The sequence below is a fragment of the Balaenoptera acutorostrata genome, chromosome 2 (assembly GCF_949987535.1).
Source record: "Balaenoptera acutorostrata chromosome 2, mBalAcu1.1, whole genome shotgun sequence".
Taxonomy (NCBI): domain Eukaryota; kingdom Metazoa; phylum Chordata; class Mammalia; order Artiodactyla; family Balaenopteridae; genus Balaenoptera; species Balaenoptera acutorostrata.
Window position 1 is genome coordinate 135,897,148 of NC_080065.1, and position 20,404 is coordinate 135,917,551.

The 20,404-nt window shown below is 50.1% G+C and overlaps 1 protein-coding gene across 3 annotated transcripts in view; it reads right to left on the bottom strand.

Moving 5' to 3' along the window:
• Window positions 1-16,758, bottom strand: part of ANXA6 (annexin A6) — a 54,195-nt gene extending 37,437 nt beyond the window's left edge. For 2 of the 3 annotated variants that reach the window (XM_057539970.1, XM_057539968.1), the window contains exons 1-3: window positions 16,607-16,758; window positions 7,442-7,485; window positions 273-363 (exon numbers count right to left, since the gene is read on the bottom strand). In XM_057539970.1, coding sequence (XP_057395953.1) covers window positions 273-363; window positions 7,442-7,459 — 109 coding nt within the window. In that variant the 5' untranslated portion in view covers window positions 7,460-7,485; window positions 16,607-16,758. Of the gene's footprint in view, window positions 1-272; window positions 364-7,441; window positions 7,486-16,592 lie in introns of all 3 variants that reach the window. The other variant, XM_057539969.1, reaches the window with a different exon arrangement.
• Window positions 16,759-20,404: the final 3,646 nt, after the last annotated feature.

The window sequence follows — 20,404 nt, forward strand, 5'->3', positions numbered from 1 at the left end:
CTGTATGAGGAAGCAAGTGCTATTTCTCAAGTTGGGTGGCAGGTCTATGGGTAAAGTTTCTCCTACTCCTTAGATCTTTTTATTCGTCTGGAACAGTTCATTATAAAATTATAATAATAAAAAGAGGAGACCAAAGAATGACCGAGTACATCTCACCATCCCACCCCACCGCCCACCCAAAGGGCTATCCTTTTGGTATGGGGACACGCTCAAGCCCAGTTGAATCCCGCTTCTCTTCCTTGGGGCCCCACTCCTGGCGGCCGAGCACCCACCGAAGCCCTTCATGGCGTTGTACAGAGTGTCGGCATCCTGGCTGGGGTCGAAGTCCGGGAAGTTGTGAATGGATCCCCGGTACTTGGCACCCTGTGGAGAGAACAGCAGAGGGTGAGGTGCTGGCCCTGAACGGGGTTCCCAGCCCTAGCCACAGGATAAAGGTCCCCGCTGTCCCTAAAATGATCAGATATTTGTCACAAATCCCCAAACCCAGTCCCCATAATGGCCACGGCAAGACCCAGGGGTGTATTTTCACCTGAAGAGACCCAGGACACGGTGAGATGGAATCTGCCCACTTCTCTCCATCCCCACCTGCACTGTCCTACCCCAGACACCGTCGTCGCTCACCTGGAGCGTGGCTGAGCTCCCCACCCCTGAAACGGAGCGCTGGCTACAGAAAGCCCAGGCAAGGGTATGGAGGACTCGCCCTGTACCTCCTGCCACCGCCTGCCCCAAGGGTGGTACCATTTCCCCACGGGAGGAGAGCTCGGCCAAGCCCCCGGCTCGGCACCGCTTTCCCAGGACCCAGGAGAGAGAAAAGCCAGGCTGAGTGCAGGGGGTGGGAATGATTCCTGCAAAAGTAACCAGAGCCCCACATACGTTTACGGCACTTTACGGTGTACAAAGCCCTTTCACCTCCATGAGTGTGATTTTTTTTAGTGTCTTGTAGAAGCGCTTAAGATGATCTCTATCACGGAAACAAAGAAACCAAGCCCCACAAAGGGAAGCCACTTGCTGGGGTCACAGAGAACCCACATCTCTGTCCAGTTCCCCTTTGCTCTCTAGCTCCAGAAAGCTTGCAGCTGCCAGCTTCTGAGGGTGGGGTCCTGGCCCAGGGTGCGGGGCCCAGAGCCACCCTCAGAATCAACCCCCAGATGAGGTGCTGCTCTTCTGGGCCCAGTGAACTGAGCCATGAACTGGCATCTGAGGACAAGCTGGCTGGGTCCTTGGGACAAAGGCGGGGAGAGGCAGAGTCAGAGAATCTTAGACATCGAAGCTGAATGCACAATGGGTTGGTTCACAGAGAAGTCAGATATGGGTCAGCCATGGGGCCCCGGAGAGCAGCGACAGCTGGGATAGCTGCGGATGCCAGAGCCCAGGGCACTAAGCACACAGTGCAGTGACAGGGCACTTAGCCTGTGCCAGGTCCGATGCGAAGGGCTGAAGATTCAGGGAGAAAGAAGACCCGAGCCTGACTTTCATGAGCTTCTGACCCAGTGGAGGAGAGAGACTAGAACACAAATTAGCATAGAGCTCGCAATAAATACCCCATGACAGAGGCAAAGCAACTTGGGAAAACAGTGGAGGGCAATTCCAGCTGGATGAGGGAACCAGGACAGGCTTCATGGGAGGGGCGAGGTGGCTCGCATAACTGTGCCTAGAGCAGTAAGAAGTGCACGGCAGCAAATGAGCCTCCGACCACGTCCTGTGTCTCCCGGCACCTGCACTGCAGGACCTGGCCTGGAATTTGAACGCTCTGTTGGTTTATGTCAGCCGTTGCTGGCTCCTCCAAGGTATGCATGCGTGGGTGCAGGGTTGCTATTTAAAGTTCTGGCAGGGAGGATGACCAGAAAGGGACACGGCCCTCTTCCCGCCACCTGTGAATCCCCTGCAACCTGATCACAGCGCTGGGCAGAGAAAGAAAGAGTAACACACGCCAGATACCCAGACCAGAAAAGAGATACTCCCTTTAGAAAGCTCCACGCGTATCTGTCTTGCTCACTGATGTATTCCCAGCAGCTAGCTCAAGGCTTGCCACAACTAGGCACTATTTGTTTCCTAGGTGGATAGGTGTATGGGCGGATACATAACTGTGAACATACCCTGAGCAATCAAAGAAGACTTCCTGGAGGGGAAGGCTAAGCTGAGCCCTAAAGGATGAGCAACAGCTGGCCCAAGGGGTGGGGGAGGGAAGGAAAAGGCTTCATATAGAGAAACAGCATGGCAAAGGCCTGGAGCCGAGAGCACACAAGAACAGTCAGGAAAGCAAGCCCAGATTCTTCAGGGCTCTTGCGGATGCCCAAAGTTGCCAAGATCGTGGGATTGTAAGTGGCCAGGAAGGAAGGAGGAGGAGAGGGGAAGGATGGAAGCAGAGCCCCCAGGAAGAAGGGAAGAGGTCCCAGCAGTAAGCTGACACCTTCTCTCCTGCTGCTGCTTCTCCTCCTCCCTCTCTTCCCTCCTCACCCAGTGCAGTGGTTGAGGCAGCATTTGGGGCAGAGGCTGCACCTGAAAGCTGAGGCAATGCCATGCTGGAGGACAGAAGTCTAACAGCTGACACAAGGCCCGATCAAAACGCTCCCTTAGAGGCGGGCTTGGCCAGCTGCAAGTCAGTCTCTCTCCCATGTGGGTCTTTGCACAACAATAATAAGTAGCCTTGCTTTGCATTTCTCTAATGATTAATGATGTTGAGCATTCTTTCATGTGCTTGTTGGCAATCTGTATATCTTCTTTGGAGAAATGTCTATTTAGGTCTTTTGCCCATTTTTGGATTGGGTTGTTTGTTTTTTTGATTTTGAGCTGCATGAGCTGCTTGTAAATTTTGGAGATTAATCCTTTGACAGTTGCTTCATTTGCAAATATTTTCTCCCATTCTGAGGGTTGTCTTTTGGTCTTGTTTATGGTTTCCTTTGCTGTGCAAAAGCTTTTAAGTTTCATTAGGTCCCATTTGTTTATTTTTGTTTTTATTTCCATTTCTCTAGGAGGTGGGTCAAAAAGGATCTTGCTGTGATTTATGTCATAGAGTGTTCTGCCTATGTTTTCCTCTAAGAGTTTGATAGTGTCTGGCCTTACATTTAGGTCTTTAATCCATTTTGAGTTTATTTTTGTGTATGGTGTTAGGGAGTGTTCTAATTTCATCCTTTTACATGTAGCTGTCCAGTTTTCCCAGCACCACTTATTGAAGAGGCTGTCTTTTCTCCACTGTATATTCTTGCCTCCTTTATCAAAGATAAGGTGACCATATGTGTGTGGGTTTATCTCTGGGCTTTCTACCCTGTTCCATTGATCTATATTTCTGTTTTTGTGCCAGTACCATACTGTCTTGATTACTGTAGCTTTGTAGTATAGTCTGAATGAGATATCATCCCACACCGGTCAGAATGGCCATCATCAAAAAATCTAGAAACAATAAATGTTGGAGAGGGTGTGGAGAAAAGGGAACCCTCTTGCACTGTTGGTGGGAATGTAAATTGACACAGCCACTATGGAGAACAGTATGGAGGTTCCTTAAAAAACTAAAAATAGAACTACCATACGACCCAGCAATCCCACTACTGGGCATATACCCTGAGAAAACCAGAATTCAAAAAGAATCATGTACCAAAATGTTCATTGCAGCTCTATTTACAATAGCCAGGACATGGAAGCAACCTAAGTGTCCATCAACAGATGAATGGATAAAGAAAATGTGGCACATATATACAGTGGAATATTGCTCAGCCATAAAAAGAAACGAAATTGAGTTATTTGTACTGAGGTGGATGGACCTAGAGTCTGTCATACAGAGTGAAGTAAGTCAGAAAGAGAAAAACAAATACCGTATGCTAACACATATATATGGAATCTAAGAAAAAAAAAAAAAGTCATGAAAAACCTAGGGGCAAGATGGGAATAAAGACACAGACCTACTAGAGAATGGACTTGAGGATATGGGGAGGGGGAAGGGTAAGCTGGGACAAAGTGAGGGAGTGGCATGGACATATATACACTACCAAATGTAAAATAGATAGCTAGTGGGAAGCAGCTGCATAGCACAGGGAGATCAGCTTGGTGCTTTGTGACCACCTAGAGGGGTGGGATAGGGAGGGTGGGAGGGAGACGCAAGAGGGAGGAGGTATGGGGATATATGTATATGTATAGCTGATTCACTTTGTTATAAAGCAGAAACTAACACACCATTGTAAAGCAATTATACTCCAATAAAGACGTTAAAAAAATAAAAATAAAAAGAATAAGTAGGCTGTCAGACTAGTTATCCCAGCACCCTGCAGGATCACAGCCACGAGGAGAGGGCGGTGCAGGGGGGCCCCAGCACTGGTCACATTTAGAGATGCAGGGACAGTCCTTCAAATCACCCAGGTTTCCCAACATTGGTCATTCTCACACCAACCTGGTGAATTTGCATCTCCAAGTGCCACCTGCACAGCTGTCCCCACTTCTCCCCCTCACCCTGACTGCCTGCCACTCCCCCGGCACACAGGTTCCTGGCCTCAAGTACCCGCGAGGGGAGGGGAGAGAAGAGGAGGAAGGACTTTCCACCCTGAAATATTCAGCAGGCCCCGATGCCAGCTGGTGAGCAGCCTGGACCCCAGGCTCCACCCAGGCTGCTGCTAGAGCAGGAGTCCCGAGGCCGCTCGGGAACCTAAGCCACATGAGTCAGAGAGGTGGCTGCCCAGCCAGGACTCCACCTGAGAGCCGCCTTGAGCGGGCCTGGCCCAGGCCTCCCCTCTGCAGCTCCTGGAGCTGCAGGCACCAACACCTGCCACTCTCGCCCTGTCCCCTAAGCGTTCTTATGCTCACCTTCACGTCAAACCCAGAACACCCCTGTGAAATGAAGGCCACAGAGCCATGCCTCTGGGCCTTTCTATGACGCCACACTACTTCTTTATGACTTTGGGCCTCAGGGTCCCCCCTTCTGGAAGGAAAGAGGGAGAATTGGCACAGAGATCACAGTAGAAGTAACTGGGGGTGACCTGGACCAGAGAAAAGAGGGAGTGGCTTGTTCTGTGCTTGTGTGTGTGTGTGTACACGTGTGTGCACGCATGTGTGTATTGGGAAGGGGTGCACAGGAGCAGAGTTGGGGTGCTAATGATTGGGAGCATTAGACACAAACTTCAGCTCAGTGGAAGGAAGACCTTTCTCACTCTTCCCTAGCACAGGCAGTACCCGACTGATTCAACTTCGATTTTTCAAAAAGTGATACACTTTCAGTAGAAACTGTACTTCGAATTGTACATTTGGACCTTTTCCTGGGCTAGCGATATGCTGTAGGGTCCTCTCTCATGATGCTGGGCAGCAAGAGCAAGCCGCAGCTCCCAGTCAGCCACGCGACCACGAGAGTGGTCACCTAATACACTGACGGCTATTCTGTACCCAGCCATTCCGGTTTTCACTTCAAGTACCGTATTCAATACATTACATGAGATATTCAACACTCTATTATGAAATAGGCTGTGTGTTAGATGATTTAGTCCAACAGTAGGCTCATAGAAGAGTTCTGAGCACAGTTAAGGTAGGTGAGGCTAAGCTCTGATGTTCAGCGGGGTAGGTGGATTTAAATGCATTTTCAACTCATGATGTTTTCAACTAACCATGGGTTTACTGGGAGGCAACCCCATTGTAGGTCAAGGAAGATCTGTATTGTCTTCAGCCCCCTTCTTCTTTCCCCCGACCCTTGCACTCCAAGCATCCAAATTGCTTTTACTGCCCTGCACACACTACGTTCTCTCCCCTCTGCCCCTCTGTTCCAGCATCCCCTCTACCTAAAGCACTCTCAGCTCCCTTGTTCTTCCTCAAGTAGCTCTCTCCAGGCAGCTTTTCCTATTTCCTCAACCTGCGGGCCCCCAGAGCTCCTTTACTGCTCCCACCAGAGCATTAGCCCTGTGCATGGGGGCTCCAACTCATCCCACAGGATAAGGGACCCCCTAAGGCTCTGCCATCCTAGGACTCTCGCTTGTAGGATGTCTATGGCTGCTGGTCCATGGTGACAAGAAAGCACAGGTCAGCTAGGCAGACAGCAGGGTCTGGGAGCACTGGTCCAGGAGTCCAAAGATGTGTGCCCTAGGTCCTGGCCACCCTGGTCTCCCAGGACCTGATCTGTCCGCTTGGGTCATCCAGAACCCTGCAATTCGAATGCCTCTCAGGAAGTAACTCTGGGATGATTACTCATGGGAAATGGGTAGCAACAACAACTACGCCTTGGATCTTTGTCTATAACCACTAGCACTCTCTCCTGGTCAGAGAGGCCACTTGTGCAAAGTGTGCTCCTCAGAGGCCAACAGGGAGGCCACGGCTAAGACTTTTTTGAGTACTGATCCTACATCATATAACACACTGCGCTCTTCAAAAATTGTGAATAGACATCCTTAAGGCCCTTGTTCATTGGGTGGCAAGTCATGAAGATGGGGACAAAGTTTAGTTATCACTGAGCTCAATCACCTCATAATGGAAACTGGGGCCGCAGAGAAGGTAAAGAACTCACCCAAGATCACACAGCTCCTGTATTATGTCTGTGGCCAATAGCTCTATGATTGACATGAGGGACCAAAGGGGCCAAGTCAGGGGTCCCTTTGTTTTATTCTCCCTTTTCAACCCCACTGTTGCAGTGACCACGTCTTTTTATCTAAGGCCAGCCAAAAGGGATCACTCTCAGGCAAACCCTGACCCTAGAACAACACCTAGCTCTGACCAAGGACGGAACCTAATCCTGGCCACACACAGGAGTAAAAGCTCTGATATACCTCAAATTCCACAGCCCAGCAAAGCGCTCAGACAGCATGAAAGACTGGTGTCTCCCAAGCCAGGGAAACTTAATCCCAAATGCATGTGACAGAGAGGACCCAAATCCACCTCCAGAGCAGAGAGGACCCTTTAATGCTTTTGCCTATCCAGTATCCGTCTCCCTTCCTGGGGGAACGACTCTTGGGCCAGGCAGTTCAGGTGGGACCAGCTCTACCGCCTGGATCCAAGTTACCCAGGCCCAGCCAATGAAAACCAAACCCCAGACTTTCCCTGGAATCATTTGGTATAAATTATGTTGTATCCTGCACGCTGCCCAGGAAGCAGAATGGAAGCCTAGAGCTGCTGATGATGGCTAGTATGAACAATTAAGGAAGAATGTGTCCAAGAATGAAGCCACCCAGAGGAGGCCTGGTTCACGAAGGCAGAATCCTGACAATATCACGTGGGCCCCTGGATCCAGCCAGACCTGAAGCCCTGGGCTTCTCAGTCATGTGAGCCAATACACCTCCCTTCTGCTTAGGATGTTGTATGTTGTCATTGGTCACTTGCATCTGAAAGAGCTGTGACTTATAATAGGAGCAAGCAAAGCCTGAGAACCTCTCCAGCTCCTTTCTAACTGAAGGTACCAGGGATCTGTGCTGCAGGCCCAGTGACTCTAGGAGAAGCCCAGGCCCAGGGGAAGTACTATAGGAGGGGAAAGGCTCCTTACCTGTGCTAGTTTGGCCATGGTCTCAGGTTCTGCAGCAGAAAACACTGTGGAGAAAAAAGAAATGCCATGAGATTCCTCTGCACTCTGATTCCCTCCATTCTTTCCCCTAAATTTCCTCAGCCTCATTCCTTTCAAGGGAGAGTGTGCTCCCGCTGCTGTTTTCCTGCTGCCTCCAGCCCTTCAGGTTCAATCACACCCAAAGACCCAGCTCAGGGCCAGGCACAGTTTTTGGAGGATAATGGATGGACTAGCCAGTGTCCAGATGCTCACACCAGGATGGGAAAGACTCTTGGAACCAGGAGAACTTGAAAGAGGGAAAGAGCACGACTACTAACCAGCACGATTCCTCCAGGCCATGCAGGGCACTTTCCCAGATGCTGTCTCACTTAATCCTCACAGCAAGCCTTCCTGGAGTCAAATTCCCCTTTTTTATAGAGGAGGAAACTGAGGATGGGGGTTCAGGGAAGTTAAATAATTTGCCCAAGATCATACAGCTTAAAACTGAATTCACTATATATGAAATAAACAACAAGGACCTACTGCATAGCACAGGGAATTACATTCAATATCTTGTGATAACATATAATGGAAAAGAATCTGAAAAAGCTGAATCACTCTGCTGTACACCTGAAACTAACATGACATTGTAAATCAACTACATTTAAATTAAAAAAAGACCCTGAATTCAACAAAGTCTAGATCCCAGGGTCCATGCCATCTGCACCACGCGTGCTCTCTTTCCAAGTCACCAAGAACAGTTCCAGAATTCAGGGCTTAACAGTCTGTAGATGGGCACCCTCAAGGGGCTCTGGGTCACCTGTTGCAAATATCTGACGGGCTATGGTTTCTTTAGCATCTACTCCTATTAGGCACTGATCTAGGCACTGAGGATATATCAGTAAATAAAAGAGACTTTCTAAAACATGTGCTTTTCTGGAGCTTCCTCTATAATGGGGAAGGATAACAAACATATGATAAAAACTAAGGAGAAAAGATGAAGCTTGGTTGGGAGAGAGTAACAAGGGGTGTGATCTCAGGTGGAGTGGCCAGGGGCCTCCTGAACCACGTGGCTACCTGAAGGCAGTGAGGTCAAGGAGCTCAGTGTGGCTGATATGGCGGCAGGGAGTGGGGCGGGGACATTGGTAAGACGCAGCATCAAGGGACCAGTGCCTAAGGCCACTGTAAAGACTTGGGTTTTTCTCTGATGGGACAGATCATGGGTGGGGAACAGAACAAACAGGACACACGACCTCACTGAAAGGGGTGTCAGGACACAGGGTCTGCAGTGAAGGAATAAGAAACAAAGATATCTTATCTAAAAAGAAATGTAAAAAGGGACGTTGCTGCTTTGGAAAGGGGAAGAGAAGGGGGAGCGGGTGGGCTACTGAGAGCTCTCTGCAGGAGCAGAGACGGAAGAGCCACAATCTTCTTGGGATAAGAGGAGAAGGAAGGACCAGTGCTGTCCATTGTAGTCAGGACTGCACAATTTGATCTTTTTAAACCATGTCTATGTATTACTTTTTAAAAGTAAAAATTACAAACTCTATCAGACTTATATCCAGTAAGAGCTACAAGGAACTGAACTAGAACAGAGGGTAGAAACAAAGGAGATGCGTAACCTCAATGTTCTCCAGTTCTTCACATACCATCACCCCTACCCCACCCCGCCAAAAAAAAAAAAACACTGAGGGGAAATCAGCCCCTGATCTCAGCCCATAATCCTGCTCTCACTCTGGGGGCCACAGGAGACGTGTGACACAGCAGGGAGAACATAGGTTTGGAGTCAGACAGACAGACCTGGATTCAAGTCCGTTTTGTCACTTACTAGCTATGTGACCTTGGGCACATTGCTCATCTCTGAATTCAAGGTTATCTTAAGTACAGAATTGGGGCTTTCCCCTTCCTGCCTTGGAGAGTTGGAGGATGAGACCCAACTTATGTCAAGGCCAGGCAGAGATGTGTTCTCAGTAAATGGTGGCATTCAGTGTGCTAGGGGGACTTTCTGAGGACAGGGCTTTGTCATGTTTACCCATGTGTCCCCACTGCCTGCATATAAGTCCCCCAAACTACAGTCAGCAGACAGACGTGACATGATGGGCTTGGGAGTGAAGAGCAGAGGGCAGTGATCTGCCTGTAACCGTGGCGAGCTGACAGCAGAACTTGTGGAAACCCTGCTGTTTCCCTGACAACCAGGGGCCCTTTGGTACAAACTTGAGCTCTCCTCAGGAAATGGAAACTCCCCCGAGGGGGAGCGGGAACCCACATCTACCCTAGGGTCTGGCCAGGAGCCAGCTCTGGGTTTCCCCAGCTCTGGGGGATGGTGTGGGCAAAAGGTGAGGGAGCTCCAAGGCCAGCAGACAAAAAGGGACTGCATGAGGCCCAGGAAGTCATCTGAGGCCCATCACCTGCACCTCCAGCCTCGATGCATTTTCCTTTGGCCTTGTTGCTGGAAACTTCAGCTGCTGGCGGCAGCCCAGGCCCATCTGGACGGCTCAGAGGAGGGGCCTCCGAGTCTTTGGGAAAATACTCTCAGCTCTGAGAGCAGTTTATATGTGCCTCTTGTGAGTGCACATCTTGTGTATACATGGAAAGCAAACTTCCAGAACTAGATGTTCTGATTGCAGTTCAGGGGGGCCAAGCTCCCAGAGCCCCTCCTCTGAGGCTTCAGGGAAGCTCTGGAGGTAATCACAGAGGCGCCATCTACCCCGGCTTTACGAGGGGCTCTGATCTCTCCCAGAGCGACCCAGACCACACTTCTCAGGTTGCCTGAACAAATGTTTTATATCCAATGTTTCAGAACCCCAGAGGGCCCTTAGCAATCCATCACTTCCAAGCCCCTCACTTTCTAGATGAAGTAAAGGCATCTCAGGGAGGATGAGTGACTTACCAGGCCCAGACAATGGCTGACATCCCTGCATCCCACCCCCGGGGTAACAACAGGGACGTTAGGAAGAGGCCGAAGGAAAAGACCCAGGTTCTGGTTCCCAGCCTGCCCCTCTGTAACCTCAGACAAGCCAGGTTGTCTCTCTAGACCTCAGTTTCTTCATCTGCAAAATGTGGATAATATCACTCCCTCCCTGGGAAAACCCAGAGTGGATGTGAGAGGCTTTTGTAGGTATCAACCAGGGATTTTCACAGCAAAATCTCAGAATATCAGTCCTAGGAGAGTTCTCCCCCAAGGCCACAGGACTCCTCTCTATTCCCACCCCACCCCCAAGAGGCAAGTTTCACCATCTTGGTTGAAAGAGCTTCTCAAGACTGGCAGGTATGGCCACTATACACCAGTGCCTCTCTCCTCTCAGGAACCCTGAATCTCTTTGGACCTGGATTTCCATGAAGGCTCATCATGGCAAATCATTCCAGAAACCCATTTGCCAGAAACCCATTCAAGGATAGAGCTGCCTGGTGGCCTTGTGCTGCTCTGGCCACCTCCTGCCTTAGTCCTTTAGGCTGCAAGCAATCAGGACTCGCTCCAGAAGGAACACTCTGGGGTAGAGAATACCAGGGCTGGCTCAACCACCACTGCCTAACTATAGCACTGGGGAAACCGAGAGCCAGACAGAAGGTCTTGTCCAAGTCCTGCAAAAGGACTGAGTCACAGCTCGGCTCCCCACCAATTAGTAATTTTGTAAGTTACCTAAATATGAATCTCAATTTCCACATCTACAAGATGCATATGAAGTCCCAAACATTTACAAAGGAGTCAGGGTGGCACTGTAATAAAGAATGCGGGCTTTGCAGTCATGGCCTGAGTTCAAATCCTGACTGCTCATGACCTTGGGTGAGTTACATCATTTCTGACTCGGTTTCTTCATCTCAGAAATGATAATCTCATAAGGTTTTTGTAAAGATTCAATGAAGTAAGGCAGGTAAAATACTTAGCATGGTCAGGTTCAGAGTAAATGTTTAATAAGTGGTAGCTTCTGTTATCACAATCACCGTTATTAGAGCCGTGGTCTCCAAAGTGGGGTACTGGGCACAACGATTCATTGGGGTGCAGAATGAGATTATTACAACTTTCTAAATTGATCTTGTCCTTTCATGTTCCATTGTTGATGTCTGCTATACATATATAATGTTAAAGATGCATGTTAGGGCTGATAGAAGTACACAATCAAGAGTTTGGACTCGGGACTTCCCTGGTGGTACAGGGGTTAAGACTCTGCACTCCCAATGCAGGGGGCCCGGGTTCGACCCCTGGTCAGGGAACTAGATCCCACATGCATGCCGCAACTAAGAGTTCACATGATGCAACTAAGGAGCCCGCCTGCCGCAACCAAAAAAAAAAAAGTTTGGACTCGATGGAATGAAGCAGAGGAAGGAGAAGAAAGAGGGGAGAGGAAACAGCGGCATAAGAAAAAGCATATCTGTTCTCAAAACGTAGCCTGTGGGCTTTGGTGGAATAGAGTGTACTTTTGAGAGGAGAGAGGAGATGTTGAGTATTAGGGGGTGAGATCAGGTGTGGAGGGTAAGGGCAAATTGAGAAAAATTTTATAAATAACCTGGAAGATCATGCAAAAAATAATCACCCAGACCTCTGCGCCCCAGGAGTGCCGGAGGGACTCTGCCCACTCATCTCCAACGGCCCCTCTTCGATGCAGGTCCTCTGAGCTCCGCACTCACGGCCCCTAACACCCTTCCTGATTTGTCTGCCCTCGCCTTCCTCCTCATCACCCACTACCACACCCTCTCCCGCCTAAACCAGGAATCTCTTCCACTGGCATTTTCTAACCAGCCTTCTAGCATCAAAACCAGTGCCTTTTCAATTCTGGCTTTATTAATACCACCTGGGGTGTTTTTCGAACTTACCAACACATAAGGCCACCCCCAGAGATTCAACAGGCCAGGGATGAAGCCTGGGCTTTGGTAATTTTTGAAAACTTTCCTAGGTGATTCTGCTAACTTTTCTAGGAAGCCAGGAGGGATTTCTCCCACCTCTGAACCACAGTGTGACTCTAAAACCATCTACTCGTGAGTGGCTTGGGTCCACCATTGTGGATTTATCATTCCTCAAATTAGATGGAGGCTGCTTGTCTCCAAGGTATTGTGAGGGAAAAAAAATCTGTAAAAATGCACGATAATCCTTAGAGACATGCTCATTCTGTCCTATCTGATAAAGGTTCAGTGGACTTCCCTTCCCTTCCCCCACCTCTGGTGGAAAAACAAGTTTGCCTCCATTTGTACATTCCTTTCAATATAGAGGCATCTACTGATTCTCTTCTGAGCTGGTTCTAACATCTGCCTGGTCCAGTCACTGATTATTGAGTAGAATAAAATATTTAGCACATGATCATTTTTATATCTGAGGGATGATTTTACCTTTTCTTTAAAATTATTGTATATGCTTCCTTAATGTACCCTTACTACTAAGTGTGGTTCATAAGGATTGTTGAGTGAAAGGTACTGAGTGGTTTTCATGCTTTCTTTAGTGACTCCCTTGAAAAATCACAGAATAAAAAGGAATCACCTTGCCTACTGGTTTTCAGACTCATTATACAGCCAGGAGAGGAAATAACTTGAGGGGTTAAGTAACTTGCCCAGCTCATAAAGAAAATTAGTGATTAAGCAGAGGCTCACTTTTCAAAACCTATTTATTGAGCGCCTCCTGCATGCCCATTGGCAGGAGTTGGGAGTAGAACAATGAGACAGACGAATCTCCCACCCCAACGAAGCTGACAAATTTTGTGCAGTGATCTGATAATTTTTTTGATCCTATACACCACCAGTAACAAAAGAAAAAAAATGATCATTCATCATGATAAACAAACATATACTTTTTAAAGCATAAGATTAAAAGCATATATAATAAGAAGTCTAACAGTTTCTTCCAGCATCCCAGAAAATCATCTTAGTGCCTCCCAGGTTGTATGTACCTCACTTTGGAGGCCCCTGGCCTACAAAATCTAGACCCTTCCCTTTCCCCTTTCCTGATGGCTCCTCCCCCAGTCTGCAGGGAGACACCAAAGACCAGCCCCTCCGCCCTCCAGGACCTGCCTTTAATGAAGCCAGAGTAAATGCCATTCCTGGCCCTGTGCCCAGGCACACCCCCCAGCTCAGGGCACTAGGGTTTCTTAGAGAGCAGAGTCTTTCCCTCTCCTGACCCAGAATCATTGATCCTCAGGCAGGACAAGGCCCCAGGATATGATCCAGGGGCCTCGGGTTTGGAGTTGGACTGGCCTGGGTTGGAATGCTCAGGTCACTTTTGTGAGAGACAGCAAAGCATAGACTGCCTGAGATCGGAGCCTGACCTGTTATTTAGGAGCTGTGTGGCCTTGGGCACGTACTTAACCTCAAATGTAAAATGGGGGATAAAAATTATGCTCACCTCAGAGGAGTTGTGGTGAGCGTGAAAAGAATTAAGACATATCTAGTGCTTAGAAGACGCCCTGGCACACAGGACACCCTATGTAAGTCTTAATATTCTTTCTACCCTAAACTTTTGAGGGCTGAGTTTCCACATCTGCAAAATGGGCATGGTAACAGCATCTAACATAGGGTTCAGCCAAGGCCTGGTAAGTTAGAAGGGTTCAATAAATAACAGAAGTGACTATGTTACTGTTATTTACAAGGACACCCGTTTTGCAGATGAGGAACCTGAGGCTCGGGTCACCTGCTTCCCCAAGCACCACACCCTTCTGTGGTACCACACCACAGTAGCACCTGGTTCTCTGGGCAGGGCACTCTACAGTTTACAAGGCACTTTTTCACATCTCCCATCTTATAATCTCATGAGGGGGCTATCAACCTCATCCTCATTTTACAGGTAGGGGATCTGAGGCTCCAAGAACCCAAGGACAGGCACTCCTCCTTAGCCAGTCTGGGGGTGGGGTGAGTGGGGAGGGTTCTCAACCCCAGGAGGAAAGGGAGTATGGCTGGATTCCAAACCAAGAAGTTTAAAAGGATGAAAAAAGGCACCCTCACCCAAGACTTCCTCTCCTCTTTTGAGAGGGAGGTAGAGGGACATGCTTGCTTGAAAATCAAGGTAGAGACCACATCCTGTGCTTTGTCCCCACCCAGGAAGCATCTTGGAGGGGTTGGGTGGGGTGAGGCTGGTGACACTACTGGACGTCCCTGGAAAATTCTAGAATGGCCATGAAGAAGAGCCAGGCAACTCCAACCCATTTTACCAGCGGGGTGCCCTGGGCACAGCTCTTGTCCCTCTAGAGAGGCAGGCACTAAGGCTCAGAGGGGTAGGCGTGTCCCCAGGGCTCCAGGTGGTAGTGGCAGGGCAGAGGCTGGGACCGGGTGTGGCTGGAGCCTGGTGGCCCAGGGCTCCTTCCGGTGCTGCAGTGCAGATGTTCCAGACGCTGGCGGCTACCCAACACTGCAGAGCTCCCCGACCCTGTCCCAGGAACAAGCCCCAAGAGGCCAGGTCCCTGACTTCCCAGGGGCAGCCCCCTCCTCTGCACATTCACATCCACAGTCTGCCCCAGCAACAGCTGTGACCCTTACCCGGAAACCACAAATATTTTCTGTATCCCAGCAGCCCGCGCCTCGGGAACAAGGAGTGGAAGGCAAAGAAAGATGGGTGAGTGACTGTCACAGCTGCATAGGGGGATAGAGGCCTCTGCCCCACCCTACTCCCACAATCCTAAATCTTAGAACAGTTGAATCCTAGAACGCCAGCACTGCAAGGGGTCAGCCAGTTCAGCAGACTTTGCTACAGAATGGTAACTAAAGCACAGAGAAGGAAGGGGCTTGCCCAAGGACCCCTGGCACCTGGAACTGTGACCCAGCTTTCCACTGGCCCCTAGGCCAGTGCCCTCTGCCATGGCACAGGGCCTGCCAGCCAGAGGGGGCAGGGTCCATGGCAGCTGAAGCTGGGCAGTCATTCACCTCCAAAGGGAGGGCTAAGCAGGTCACGATATCCCATTTGGGTCAGTGGGGCGGGCGGTTTAAGGTGTGCTTTGGGTAGAGGGGAGGAAGGGGAAGTGAGGGAAAAGGGTGGACCGGGGAAACCAGAGTTCTTTTACAAACCCAGGAGCCGTATGTCCAAATTTGGTATTGTTGGGGAAGACCCACCAGAGTTTAGAGAAAAGGAGGGGGAGGGAGGAAGCAAAGGGTGGATCCTCCCAAACGACCCCCCCACCCCATCCCCTTGCACAGCCTAGCTGGGTAGGCCAGGCTTCCCAGGCCTGTAATCAAGACTTCCCAAACCTGTAATCATTCCTTGCAGCTGACAGATAAATCAATTTTCACAGCCATTGTTTCCTCTGAGAGGCTGGGTTTATCAGCTCTGGACTTGAGGAAGGAAACTGAGGCTCAGAAAGGGAAAGCTACGGATTCAAGGTCACACTGCACGTTGTTGGTGGAGCTGGGATTCCCACTCAGGGTATTTCACTCCCATGCTAGCATCTGCGGAGTCATCTGACGCCCCCAAGCTTTGGAAAGGCCGAAACTGGGCTGAGAGGGAGCAGGAAGAAGGGTGGGGCCTCTGGCCCATCACAAGGCCCCTGCACCCCAGCTGGGAGTCTCCTTTAGAGGCGAGGAGTGGCCCCAAGAGGGCGGGAGGGTCCACTAGGGCCCTGAGGTGTGGCAAGCCGGTCCCCCATCAGTCTGCACACGAAGAGCCCTGCCCCAACGACCACCATTTCAGGTGCAGCCCAGGGTCGGACTCCTCATGCCCTCAGTCTTCGGCTTCAGCTACACCCTTCCCTGCGGGTCCGTCCTCCGTCCAGCTGCCTCCAGCCCCGGGCCTTCAGAGTCGCTTCAGTCCCGCAAAGCACGGCCAGCAGCTTGCGTGGCCCCGGCCCAGGTGCCCCCCGCCCCTCCACCACACCCTCTGCAGAGCCGGCCCTCCCTTCGCCTCCCCTCCCCTCGCCTCCCCTCACCTCCCCTCGCCTCCCTTCCCTTCCCCTCCCCTCCTTTCTCTTCCCTTCCCTCCCGCAGCCCGCCCGCCCTCCGCCTCCGCTTCCCCGCCTGCGGCAGTGGATTTGCTCCGCTGCGCTGCCCCAGACGCGCCCTGCCCGCGACCCACTCGGGTTCCCGCGCCCTCGGGTTCCCGGGCCCCGCGGCCCCCACATCCCGCGCCCCTCCCCGGGGCCGGCGGCAGGCGTGGGTCAGCGATGACTGGGCATTTATGGCTCGCCCCCCGCACCCCTGCAGCCCGCCGGAAGGGGTGGGAGTCCACTGGAGCGATCCCATCTCCTACCTCAACCTACTCACCGCGCGGCGGAAGCCTCCTGTAGCGGACAGACAGACGAGCAGGCGGACGCGCGGACGCGGAGCTCGCTGGGTCAGAGCCCGTTAGCAGCAGCAGCCGCAGCGCAGGGGCGGGCCGGGAGGACAGTCCTCGGCTCCCGGGCCGGACACGTGGCGAGCGGGGCCCAATCGGGCTCGTCCCGCCTCCCCCCGTCCCCCCTTCCCCCTCCTCCTCCCTCCCCCCCACCCCCCAAGTTCATTCGCTCCTGGAATCTTAGAATGTCACCAACCGGGAGGGGCCTCGTCAGGAAAAACTCCGTCTGTGCTCAGACCCCAGACCTGCGACTTGAAGAGGGGAGGAGGATTTGGCCAAGGTCACTCGGCCGTTCAGGGCTGGAAGTCAAAGCTCCCGACTCCAGTTCTGGACACTGTCCCCAAATTCCTACTGCTCACCAAAGATTTGTTGAGAAACAGAACCTTGAGCCTTGACAAAATAAAGGCCAAGCACTTAATCTGCCTGATCAGATTCTGTCCCTCCACAGCCCCATCAGGTCTGTGACATTACTTAGCCACTTTCCAGAGGAGAGCCCAGAGAAGCCCAGTTTTTAAACGAAGGTCACACAGCTAGTAAGTTGTGGAGCCGGATTCAAACCTGGGCCAGGTGACTCCAGAGGGGCGCTTGCTCTAGCTTGGCTCAGGGGAGTGCATAGTCCAGAGGAAAGGGAGACAGACCAGCGGTTATAATCCGGGGCTGTGGGGAAAACCATAGAATAATAAAAAAGTGATAAACTCTTTGGGAATCCAGAGGAAACTGAGAATGACTGTCCCCCAGGGGATTTGTAAAGACTTCCTGGAGGAGGTGATGCTGCAGTGAAATCAGTAGTACTTCCCACCCACCCATCCCTTAGAAATTCTGCTCTGATGGAAAGATGGCAACCCTGGGCTGCTGAGTCTTCATAGGCAAGACTGTTAGATGCTCTGATTTTCAATTTGCTCAACCAAAAGATAGGGATAATCAAAACTCTTTCCAAAGGCTGTCTTCAACCTCTCACTAGTTAGAGAACTCTAAGCCTTTTTAGCAAGGGGACCTAGTATGTTCTTTCATCTATTCATCCCCCCAACATTTATTGAGTACCTGCTTCATGCTGGGTACTGAGCTGGGAGACCGAAGTGAGCAAATGGGAAATGCAGCCTAGACCTGCCCGCATGGAGCTTCCATTCTTATGGAAGACAGATGGTTAGGTCTTTGTTACAATAAGGTTTAGGCAGTCGTAATCTGGAAACTATAAAGTGCTATGATGGCCACAGCAGATGGATCCCACCTAACCTAGACCTTTGAATGAGAGTGGTGTTGTGACCAAAAGATGAATGGAATCTAGCAGGAGACTAAGAAGAAATTAAAATAGATAAATAAATAAATAAAGTAAGTAATTACCTTAAGATGAGATCTGCTGTTAGTATTCAATAGAAGTGTTATCGAACACAAGTTCATGTGTCTGAAGCAGAGTGACACCAAACAGACTGAAACATCAGAGTTGGAGCAGAGAAAGGTTTATTGCAGGGCCAAGCAAGGAAAATGGGTGGCTCATGCTCAAAATCCCCAAACTCCCCAACTGTTTGGGGGGGAAAAGTTTTTAATAGGCAAAATTTGGGGTGAGGGCTGCAAGGTGTGTGACTTTCTTCTGATTGGCTGGTGGTGAGGTAACAGGGTGGTTCCAGGAATCTTGTGCTCAGGCTGAAGTTACCATCCTCCTCCTGGGTGGGGGCCTTAGTTCCTGCAGAAGAACTCAAAGATATTGTTATGAGGGACTTCCCTGGTGGTGCAGTGGTTAAGAATCTGCCTGCCAATGCAGGGGACACGGGTTTGAGCCCTGGTCCGGGAGGATCCCACACGCTGTGGAGCAACTAAGCCTGTGTGCCACAACTACTGAGCCTATGCTCTGGAGGCCGCAAGCCACAACTACGGAGCCTGCGAGCCACAACTACTGAGCCCGCATGCCTAGAGCTGGTGCTCCACAGCAAGAGAGGCCACTGCAATGAGAAGCCTGCACACCGCAACAAAGAGTAGCCTCTGCTCTCCACAGCTAGAGAAAGCCCGCGAGCAGCAATGAAGACCCAACGCAGCCAAAAAAAATAATAAATTTATTTAAAAAAAGAAAAGATATTGTTATGTATATTTCTTCAGGAAGAACCAGGACCCTGACCCAAGGCTGCACTATTTCTTCACTGTTCCTCCCTTGTTTCTGCATTCCCTCCCTTCCCTGATTAGCAACTGTTTGAACCTGCTCTAAATAAAGCCTATTTTCTACAAACAAGAAATGGGAACACAGAAAAGATTTGTACCTGGGAGCCCCACAGGGTCCTGCTTGGCTTCAGAAACAACACCTTCTGAGATAGAATATGAGGAGGCTAGCCCCAGCAAGGATGGAGGTGAGGTCTCCTCAAGCATCATAATAGTATCTGCTATTTATTGAGCATTTTGTATGAGCCAGCCACTGTTGTTAAGTGCTTTACTTGCAATGTCACATTGAATCCTTACAATTCATTAGTAAATATTTATTCAGCACCTACTGCATGCCAGGCACTATTTTAGGAGTTTTATCAGCAAACAAAATGAAGATCTCTGCCCTCATGGAATCTACATTCCAGCAGAGGGAAGATAGACACACAATAAGTAAACATGACAATATGTTAGAAGGTGACAAGTGGTGTGGACAATAAGAAGAAAAAGATGAAGTGTCCCAGGATGATAGGGGAAGTTGCGGTATTATGTAGGGTGTTCAGCAGAGGCCTCAATGAGAGGGTGAGATTTGAACAAAGATATGCAGGAGGTGAGGAAGGTAGCAGAGCTGATGAGAGATCTGTGGGAAGAGTGTTTTAGGCAGAGGAAACAGCTGGAACAAATGCTCCAGGGCAGGAGCAGGCCTGGAATATTGAAGGAACAGCAAGGAGGCCAGTGTGGCTGGAGTGGAGTGAGCCAGAGGGAGAGTAAGGGGGCAGGAAGGTAGTGAGGGGACGGGGGTGGGCAGGGGGATGAGAAGACGTAGCTCTGAGGTCTAAAGGCAGGAACAGAGAGACGTCCCAGCTATAGAAGAGACAGAGAAATTTGCCCTTCATTTGCCTTTTGTTCCATTTGGTCCCTCAGTGGATTGGATAATACCTACCCCCCTGCTGGTGAGGGCAAGCCTCTGTACTCAGTCTACTGAATCAAATGCTAATCTCTTAGCTAATCAAATGCTAATCCTCACAGATACACTCAGAAATAATGTTTTACCTAGCTCTCTGGGCAGGGCAATGTGAAAGGAAAATCAAAATGGACTTGGTATTGTTAAGAGAGCTCTCTAAATATGGAGCCTGGAGGCCATTGAGGAAGTGTGACTTATGCTTGTCTTAGCCTAGTTGGAATCTGATCTTTTGACTTATTGCTCTCCGGAACATCTATTGTCATCCAGAGCCTGGTACTCAAGGTACTCTTCAGACCCTTACCCTAAAACAACTCATAATAGCCATCCCTTAAGGACAAATATTTACTTTCTTATGTCAGAGTCCAGCCTCATGGCTTTTTTTTTTCTTTTTTTTAAATACAAGTACAATCTTCCGTTACTTTTTTATTTTTTTATTTTTTGGCTGCACCACATGGCTTGCAGGATCTTAGTTCTCTGACCAGCGATTGAACCCACGCCCTTGGCAGTGAAAGTGTGGAGTCCTAACCACTGGACCGCCAGGGAATTCCCAGCCTCACCGCTTTTGCCTTTATAAGCCCTAATTCTTTCTCTTCCTTGGAACACTCTTTCAGTTATACTGGAATCTGTGTCTCCCAAA